Source organism: Nannospalax galili, unplaced genomic scaffold (genome assembly GCF_000622305.1).
Source record: "Nannospalax galili isolate Female #2095 unplaced genomic scaffold, S.galili_v1.0 scaffold624, whole genome shotgun sequence".
NCBI lineage: Eukaryota > Metazoa > Chordata > Mammalia > Rodentia > Spalacidae > Nannospalax > Nannospalax galili.
Window position 1 is genome coordinate 135972 of NW_008351633.1, and position 10557 is coordinate 146528.

General features: G+C 40.0%; 1 protein-coding gene across 9 annotated transcripts in view; it reads right to left on the reverse strand.

Annotated features, from left to right (window-relative positions):
• The window catches only part of Dnm3 (dynamin 3), a 605597-nt gene that overhangs the window by 14794 nt on the left and 580246 nt on the right, over positions 1–10557 (reverse strand). For 2 of the 9 annotated variants that reach the window (XM_008848502.2, XM_008848498.2), the window contains one exon: positions 8258–8561. The exons of the other annotated variants lie outside the window; for them this stretch is intronic. In XM_008848502.2, the coding sequence (XP_008846724.1) occupies positions 8525–8561 (37 nt within the window). In that variant the 3' untranslated portion in view covers positions 8258–8524. Of the gene's footprint in view, positions 1–8257; positions 8562–10557 lie in introns of those variants that run through there. 9 annotated transcript variants of the gene reach the window in all.

Here is a 10557-nt window from a genome sequence, read left to right on the forward strand (position 1 = left end):
TTGTCCAAGAATAGTTTGTAGTAGATGTTGGAAAGTAAGGCTTGGAGTTTGCTTAAGAGTAGAAATGTGGTATGACTCTTGCTACATATTAGAGGTGGCATATTATTTCCTCTGAAGAATGAAACTGTGATTTTATAATGTACTTCACTGGAAAAATATGAATCAGTTCATGGAATTTAAAATAAAAGCAGCAGGAGAAAATTGTCCATGATCTTTGTTTGATGACATCAATATGTACTAACCTGTATAAGTTAGTCTCTGAGATAAACACGAGTAAAATCTACTTTGTCATATTCATTTAGATTGCCCTACATCTCTGACTTGGGCTCCCCCACAGATTTGGTACCAACATGTGCACTTCTGTGGCAAAACAAAATAAAAACTGGCTTAAGTGATGACTTGCACTCACAAAGTCCATCAGTTTAAGACTTATGGCAAGAATTTGAGGACATTGACTCAGAGACTCATTCAATAGACTAGAAGAAGAAAGTGTGTTTACATTGGTTTGTAAAATACACTGGGACTAATTCCCAAAGTAAATTTTGATGAAACATTGTATGTTAATTTATTTTGTATTCTTTCTTTCCTTCAATAAGCCCTGTGTATATACAAGGCACCGTATTAACAGAGCTGTGGAAATAAAGATAGTCACTGTCCAGAAGGTGATTTCTCATTGGGACAGGGGCAGGTTAGCAGTGGCAACAGTAGGTAAGTGTTCAGACACCACTGTGCTAGCAGAGTGTGGCAGGGGCACTTGGAGTCCTAGCCTGGAGTAGGAAGGAGGCTAGTGTGTGTGTGTGCATGTGTGTGTGTGTGTGTGTGTGTGTGTGCGTGTGTAAAAAGGACTTCTAGAAAATAGGGAAAGTTGAAGAGACTGGCATTCCAGGAATAGAAAAGGGTGTTTGCAAAAGAAAGAAAGCCAGAAAAAGCATTGCTATTTAGAAAAATCAAACGTCTTACCCTTTATTACAAGTATCAAATTACTTGTTTGGCCCCAAGTTCTAATAAATTAATGAATTAAAGAGATTTAGATAGCTTAGAGGTTTGTAGTTGTATGAGAACATCTCTAAAAGACATTACTTTTGAGATTATGTTTAATATTCATTATTTTTATTTTATATGTATGAGTGTATTGCCCACATGTATGTAAGTGCATCCATGTTGTGCAATGCCCATGAAGGTCAGAAGAGGGTGTTAGATTCCCCTGGAACTGGAGTTATAGATGGTTGTTAGCTGCCATGTGGGTGCTGGGAACTGAATCTGGGTTCTCTGCAAGAGCAGCTAGCGCTCTTACCCACTGAGCCAACTCTCCAGGCCCCTTGAGTTTTTTTTTTTTAGTATTTTGGCCTCTGTACTATATCAATAACAACAGATTCCTGAGGAGGGAAGGGACCAAAAGAGACACAGAGAAGCAGATGTCAGAGGAGTAGAGTCTGAGAAAACTGCAGAGGGAGGACTTCGTTTCTGGAGATTTACAGAACATGGCTATTGAATTAAGTTAGGCAGTGTCCTTTCCAGTGAATTCCCTGCCTTTCTCTCTTGCCCCCCCACTTCTTTGTCTTTACCACCTCTCTGCTCACTCTCTTCTATCTCCCCTAAAAAGAAGCCTCCAAGGACTGTGTGTCTTAGAAACCCACTCCCATGGATAGCGGATCCTCCCCTTTACCCGCCTGCCTGTGCTTTTCTCCTTGCTCCTCACCTCCCTCTCATTCTCTGGAGAAGGGAAGGCTTGACTCTGCCATCTGAAGGAAGGAAGTGATGCCATGAAGGGAGTGGCCAGAACCACTATGGGAAACAGGAGTTTCCACTTCTGTGTTGTGCAGTGCCCTGTCCTTTGAAGGCAGGGAGAAGAAAAGGAAAAGATAGGGAGGAAAAGACAGTGCTACGCACCTCTGTAGACATAGTAAAGTTCACAATGGCCTTCCCAAAGTAAAGGCCTTCGGTGCTTTTTAAGCATCGGTATATGACTTACGGCCTTAGTTCAGAGAGGGTAACTGTGTAATCAGAAAGGCTGATACAAAGGTTAGTGGCCAATCCTTTCTGAGAAATTGCTTTATAATAACAGAAAATGATAATGCAGAATTTGAAGATTTAGAAAACACCCTGTTATAGCATTTCCCTCCTGCCTGGTGACACCTAGTGAGTTAAAAGGGCCAGTTTTAAAATTACGTTTAAAAAAATATATATTGCTTATTATTTTTATTTTATGTGTATAAGTGTATTGCTTGCATGTATGTGAGTGCACCCGTGCCGCGGAGGTCAGAAGAGGACTTCGGACTCCCCTGGAACTGGAGTTAAGGACCGTTTGTAGCCGCCATGTGGGTGCTGGGAATCGAACCCGGGTCTGCTGCAAGAGCAGTCAGTGCTCTTCACCATTGAGCCATCTCTCCAGCCATCAAAAGGCCAGTTTTAAATGTACCTCATGGTATTTTTCTTGTCCCTTAAGTGGCAAAAATGGAGACAAAGAATTGCCTTTTATTCATCACAAACCCAAATGTGTTTTGATTTTTAACCCAGCAGGAGGAGCTCTAACATGCCTTAGAGCTCAAGTTTTAAAAACAAAAGAAAAAAAATAAATAAAGTGAGCAGAAAAAGCGGAATGATATTGTGTCCTGGAGTTGTCATGCCAGTGAACAAATGTGTGACTATGACCAATTAAATGGTCGGCAAAGGCTGAATGACGACACTGAAAGGGACAGAGCAGACTACAGCCTCTCCCTACCCTGAGTCTGTCCCTCTGCAGCAGTGAAATCTGGGCTGGGGCTCTCACAAGAGAGGAAGCCAAGCTGACTTCTGGGCAAATCTAGAAGTCATTCTCTCCCTCTGAAAGGGTCTTATTGTTTATAGAGAAGTCTTGGACACTGGCTCAGAAACCACATTTTAAAACGGAATTTTCATTGTTGGTCAAAGGCACTACCAGAATGCCTTATGGTTAAGTTTCTTACTCAGTGACTTGTTGGGTGTTTCTTTTTAAATCAGAAATGCCATGTGTGTAAAAATTGGTGCTAAAAGGGCAAGAAATTATAGGTCCCTTGAGACATGTAAAGAAAGAATCAGAGCTTTCAAATAATACACACCCCAATGGCAACACAAAGAATTCACTGAGGAAAACAGTAAGGGTGTATGAATTTAAGTTATCAGACTCCAAGAGTTAGCCTTTCTGTTCTGGTGGTGGTGTGGGATAGAATGGATGCGTGATGGTAATGACCCAGCCTGAAGGAAACCTTCCAAACATCTCTTCTGTTCTCTGGCCAATACAAAGTCAAACTTTTGTTTTACACCTTGATGGTATGCCCACATTTTAAATTTTTACACAAGCTCCTGCAGAAACTTTAACTAGGCCAATTCAGACCCAAAATCACTAAATAAAGCCAGTCTAGACAGAAAAATCTATGGGAACCATATGTCCTTCAGGACTGCCATCGCCCTGGAGAACTTGACAAAATACGCTCTGAGAAAAACACTGCTGCAATGACCACGGGGGAGGAAAGCTTCAGACGATGGCTGGACTTGGTGAAAATAAAGCCAAAGTGTTTATAAATGTGGGGCTCTTGTTTCCACACACATCTGTGGGCGAACCGTTTTGAAAGGGCCAAGGCAGTTTTCATTTATATTTCTATTGTTCTAGAAGGATAAAAAAAGTTTACCATTTTGTTCTCCCAGATTCCTACAGAATGTTAGGAGAGGGATCTCAGAGCAACTCTGTTCTCACCCACAGAGAACTGCTCTGAGTAATGCTGTACGTGGATGAGGCCAAAGAACCAGAACATTCTCTTCTGATTATTACCTCATCCTGTTGGTCTGCCAAGAACAGCGAGAAGGCAGGTGTCCGACATAAGTAACTAGAGGAAGACTGTTCTGTATAATTGGGTGTGGGCCCCGAGAGAGGCAAAGGGAATCAGAAGGACAGGGTTGTAAAACGGAGGGATGCAGTGAGACTGCAGTAAAGAGGAATATTCCTACCCCTCGCTTTTCCAATTCAAAGTTGCTTTCTGAGCTAGAGTGACAGTCAGTGCTGCCTCTCTTACTCTAACCACACAATTCTACCATAACATACACTTTAATTTTAATGGATAGTGTAGAATCTGCAGGGAAAAAAAGAAGAAAATCAAACTTCATAATAAAAATATCATTTTAACTTAAAGTTGTAAATAGGCTATGGAGACCATGAAAATATTTATAAATTGCAGAGATTCCTTGTCAATCCCGAGAATATTTCACTGAAATTCCTAGCTCTGCAGGTAAGGAAAACATGGGAACACCACAGTAGGAAAGATTACTGGCCTGAATACCCTGTGTACTGTTCAGTCACCTGGAAGACTATGAATGAACAATATATACCAAAAAGACCCATGAAGAAAAGGTCTTGGGTATAGAAAACAGGGAAAGCTGTAAGACTTAAATCATACGCCCAAACATTCTAACCAAAACCAAGAAACATCATTTCAATGTTTGTATTCAAAGATACTATGTTTTAAAATGACTTCAACATACTTACTGGCTTTCAAATTTTAAATATTAAGATGTTGATAGAGTAACGAGTATTGGAAATATTAAAGCAAATCAAACAATGATACCACAATGTGAGTATTCACCACTATACATTCATTATACCAGCAATTATATCAGCATCCCTCATTACAGATTCCTAAACGGGAGTATAGAGCATTTAATTAAGTTAATCAAAGTCTCCTGAAGGGATTTTTCTGAGTGTTACTATTTATTGATAGAGCTAAATATATAAGACATCTCTCATGCAGATGGTTTGTAGATGTGGATTTTATTTTGCCTTCAGTCCTAGATATGTGGAAGGAAATTCCTGTGATGGTTTGTCTAGTTAACACATCCACTAATGTTTCCTTAATTTTTCCACTCCAAGAGGCAATAATTACAATATGGTAGAACTTGCCTCACATGAAGGTTTATTATTTTAGTTATTAAAATAGTTTCCACACTACAGAGATGGTTTAAAAAAACAGTGGATGCTTTGCTCAGTTTTTATAGCTTTTCCTTATGAATGCAATTCTAGTGGCAGAGTGGTGGGTAAATCTTGTGGTATAAGCTCTGCGGCACGATACTTAAAGGAAGGTTTACTTGGGGGGAAAATTTCATTCAATCTTAAAAGTAACTGAGAATAATTCCAATATAAACTTTAAAAATGTATGTGGTACAGAATGCACCTTACATAAATATCTGTTGCCAAAGGACTATAAAATGCCTTAAAAAATCTTTCTCACTGGATGTGGTAGTTCATGGCTATAATCTGAGTGCTTGGGAGGTAGAGATAGGACAGTTAGGAGTTCAAGGCAAGACCTGGCTACACAGTCAGTTCAGCAGGCATGGACTGGACTACATCAGAGTCTGCATCAAAACAAAAAAGTGGTCTCATCTTCTACTCTCATAAGATGTCTCATACTAAATGAAATATATAATAATCTGTTAGATAACTACTTGCAAATGAATGTTATGTTGAACTACATAGATGAAAGGTATAATGACTTTGCTTCAGAACATCTGAAACTAAATGCAGGTAGTACTTACTTGGTAGAGGCAAATGGTGTATTTGATTATAAAGTAAGACCATTCCCAGAGATAGACAAAGCTATCTGAGACCTTCTCACACTGCCTCACCTCCTTCTTTAGTTTTTTTTTAGTGGGGAGGAGAGATGAAGATTTGAGACAGGGTCTTACTATGTAGCTTAGGCTGGCTTCAAACTCATGATCCTCCTGCCTTAGCTTCCCACATTCTCGGGTTATCGGTGTGTGTCACCATGCCCAGTTCTACTTTAACTCCTCTTACGTTTTTTCAAAAATTACCATCAAAGATTGGGGTGCTATCTGCTTTACATGTTTAGCTGGTCTTTATCTTATTCTCGCTCTTAGTTGGTATATTAGCCTCTCTACCAAAGAAACAAACAAAGGATTCTGCTTATTTGTATAACTCATACTAACCTGTATATTTGAGGTTCCTATAAGAGCAGTAAGAGGAGTAATTATACCTTTGTCCTATTTTCTAGGGTCTAGAAGTCCCAGTTGAGGGAAGTGACTTTATGAAGATGTGAATTCCCTCCCTCTTTCTGAGGAACTGAGGTCAGGAGGCTCTTTCCTCCACTGATGGTAACTTTTTTTCCCTGGGTCTTTGGATGGAATGTGTTCTGTGATTCATGTGACCTGATAATTTTGACTGAAAAACAAGAGTGGGTATTTCTCATTGCTTATGGGAATGGTTAAAAATAAGAAATTGGAGCACTTGGTAGTTGTGGTTTTGCCTGTGATGCCTGAAGAGCAGTCAGATAGGAAAGAATGAACCACACCATGAAGGGGCTGCCTGAATACCTTGTAGCTCCAGTCGTTGCCTTGTGTTGGAATTCTATTTTGGGCCACAGATGCCATGTCATTTCAACTTCATCTAAACACTTGAGTCATGTTGCATCCATAAACATGTGGACTCTCTCAAACCCGGAGCCTTCCCAGCAACCCCCACTCTGGCACTGAAAATGCTAGACCAAACGTGTAATATTTTGGCAACAGCATTTGCTAAGCCAGATGGAATCCATTTGGCAACTAAAGGGTGTAAATATGTGTTTGGATTCAGAAGTTCCTCCAGACAATGCTTACAGTATGTTAGCACGAGTAAGTTAAAGAATTTCAATGTTGGGCATTTTAAAATTCGATGTTTAGGTGGCCATAAAGTCAGGACAAGTATGCCAAGCATCAAACTCTTGAGCTAATTCCTCACCTCTTTTCCTGTACTGCTGGAGTGAGGCCTTTAAGGCACATTGACAGAGAAAGATGCAGCATTTACATTTTCATTTTTAATTTCCAGGCTGTTAGCAGTGACAGCAAGTCTTGTAGGATTTGTCTAAATTTCACTTTTCATAGTAGCTGGGAGGCTGGAGGGAAGGAAAAGTGCTACCAGCAGCCTATTCTTATAGTTTGCTGCTTAGATAAAAGTTAGACGTGACTGAGCCACGAATCATGCAGTACCAGTCTCTGGAGCTTTTATAAAACAAACCATCTAACCACGAGTATCTAAGAGTGAAGGCTTCCTTGCAAATCATTCTTTTCTTACAGTGAGGGGAATGAAAGAGCACAGCAATGAAAGGCAAGTGCTGGCTTATGTATGTCCAGTCTGTGCTTACACTGGGTAGAGTTATTTTTCTCCTTTCTTTGAACTGACATCAATTTATATATAGGAACATTCAGCAGATTTTAACTGGTGACAGTTTGTTGCTGACTGGCCAGAGGAAGAATAATAATCATCAACTGTGCATTTTCTCTGGCCAGTGGCTCTTTTGCCAGACTCCTGTCTTGGCTGTCTCCTTCTATCAGTCAGGTGAAACCCAGGGCAGAACTGAGCACCCTGAAACCCCAAAAGTTCTGCCCTGTAGTGGCTGAAGCTTCCTAGGCCCCAAAGAGAACACTGATAGAGATAGTTGTTATTATTTGTCATGCAATGTACAAGCAGTTATGTTTGCTTAAATGAATGCCAGTTACCACTGGGCTGACAGCTGCATGCGGAAGGACAGGGGCCTGTATGTCATTTGTGCTTTGTCTTAGGTAAATCTCTTCTTATTTTCCTCTTTCTTTTACCCTCTTGCAACATAGAATATGTAGAAAAGTTAAAGGGACACAATGAAAACAGAAAGGCAAACTGAAATCTACCTAGACACTTCCCAAGAGTTCACAAACTGACTGGAAGGACACTTGTATGGGGTTGGGGGCCCAAACAGATTGCTAGTCATCTTAACTGAGGTATGATGGAAGTGTTTGTATAAAAAAGACACTGCTTTGCTAGACTCAAGAAGGAGCCCACCCCAGCCACTTGATTTTCGCTTAAATCACATTGAAAACAGGACCTGAAGAATGAAAAACTTTGACACTGACCATTTCTTCATTTTAGTGAAATAATACATTGCAATAAGAATTATATAAGTGGAATGATGACTTTTGGAGGTATATTTAATATAATGACTTAAACTGGAGTGGACATTTTCTTTAGTGAACAATGTCAAAATTCTAGTTTCATTAATGTATTGTAAGCACATCATTGGCAACCCATGTCAAACTGCAGCAAATTATTTCTGTTCCAGAGGTGGTTCAACACCAAAATTTGTAACGTGGTTCCCTCATGAGGTGCTTTAAAGATGAAGAACAGTTCAACATTATTTCTGTTTTTAGCAATTATGCTTTTGCAAAAAGAATGCTTTGTTTGATTTTTAAATTCAGTTACTAAAAATAAAAACAGTTCCCTGACAAATCAGAATATCTGATTATAATTTTTATTTGTTCTTTAAGGAGGAAGGGCAGTGAGGAAAACAGAAAGCTCACGGCTGACATCACAAATCACAAGGTGAGTTCATCCTTTGTTCAAATGACACTTGGCTGCTAAAAACGCCAGTTTTACAGGGCTGTCGAGGAGAGGATAAGTCAGGATGTTTCCAGTGTGTGACTCTGGGGGGGAAGGAGACCCAGGCTAGTCACACGGGTTGCTTAATTTCCATGTACACTGAGCCCCACGACTTCAAGGCTCAGCAGCTTCATCCTTCATGGCACCAAACCTTGATGTGAGGGATGCAAAGATACGCTCATAAGAATGATGGATTTGTCCTGACTTGAAACTTAGGGGATTGGATAAACAAAAAAACAAAACCCCAAATAAAACATGAAGAACTTATACCCAAATAGAAGGAATGCTGCATTAACTGCAATTATAACAAGAAATAAATGTATGAATGAGTTCAGTTAGTGTTAGTTAGGAAGTACAGCCATCAAGGTCAGACATTGTAAACAAAAACTAAATTTAATTGTGATAACTATGCTTTTAGTAATGGTAAGGATATCGTTTGTGTCTGTGGAGAAGGGTTTATAAATCTTTCGATGTGGTTAATTTAATCATAAGTGCTGAAATGTGGGACTGGGACATGGTGGCTTCTGTGTGTGACAGGTAAAGTCAAGAGAACTATGGAGGGCATCAATGAGGAACTCTGGACCTGTCTTGATGCTACTGGGGGTTGCCTACACAGTGTGGGGCCATCAGTTCTGTTTGTTATGGGGCTCATCAGAGTCTTTTAATGGGCAATGTCTTGATTTCTATCATCTGGATGAACTGGAGTAAAGACAAATGGAATTATCCAGTTTTTGCCATTTCTAAAAGATATCATCAGACTTTGTAAATGGGGGTAGTTCAAAGGAACTACTCAATTTCACCATATTTTTAAACATGGAAGATTGAGTGATGAGGTAAATGAAGTCTGTCCTTCCTTGGTTAGAGACCCTTCATCCCACCCTTGCCTCTTCAGCCCATTGCAAAATAGCTTCATCCAGGGGAAGGGGCGAAGATAAATGAGTGAAATCATGCCGGAGTTAGCTATTGCCAGGAAAAAGACACTCTGATTCAGCTCATTTGTTCTGTTAATGTCTGTGATTTCCAATTCACTAATTTTAAGAAGTGGTAACTCAAAATAGCTACACCAATTTGGAAGTTAATGTCTGACAAAGATTGGGATTTGCAATTAAGAGAACAGGGCCTCTCAAGAGGTGGTGATGTATGTTTAATATCATCCTTCTAAACAAAGCCATGGCTGGTAAGGATTTTCAAACGAAGTTTCACCCTGTCAGAGAACTCGAACAGAGATGGGAGAGATGGAACAGTCCAGATATTCCAGCACTGAAAAAATATCCCACAGAGCATGGATTTGTGTCTGCTCAGCTTACTAATGACAGAAGCATCCATGCTAGTGGGTCTCTCTGGAATAGAGATGCGCCCCAATTCAGGTGGAATTCATTAAAACAGGCGTGCAATTTGTAGCATTTCCTGCTCTCTCACCGAAAGGCTCCAACACACATAAACCAGCGCAGCCTGAGCAGCTGAGCAAAGCTAAGCCAAAGGTGACTCTACCACCTCTCCTCCGTCTCTTCTTTTATATTGAAAGGAAAAGATACAAATAAAGATGCTGGTTAAACAGGCAGAGCATTCAAGGTTCCTGTACCATTGCAAGGGCTTTGATTATCTTTTAATAAGGTTCAAATAAGTCAAGATCACAACTTGCTAATTCACTCATGAAGTATCAGGAGGAAAACTCTGCCCAGGCATAAGCTAGTAACCACATCTTTCCCCTTTAGAAGTTCAGTTATTGCCTTTGTAATATTAAAGCCCACCAGTGAGCTGGAGGGACATTTTTTGTGCTGTCTCATCATGTTGTTAGTTTCTGGTTTCAGACTGAAAAAGGTGCAAGGAAGCAAAGAACTTTGGGGGGCAGGCAGAAGATTTCCTTCTGGAAAAGCTGAATGAATACTGCTTTCCTGGAGACGGTTGAGCATGGCATTGCAACACTTTTAGTTTTTAATACAGAAAATAGAGGCAAATCACGTAAGGAAAAGTCAGTATATAAATCAGTAGAACAAGCTGACATTTTAGAAAGAGCTTTCTTAATTTTCTCTCCTCTCCTCTCTTTCTTCCTTACTTTTTCTTCTCTCTCTCTCTCTCTCTCTCTCTCTCTCTCTCTCTCTCTCGTCTTTCTTTTTTGTAGGCATTTTTTCTCTCAAGACAGTGAG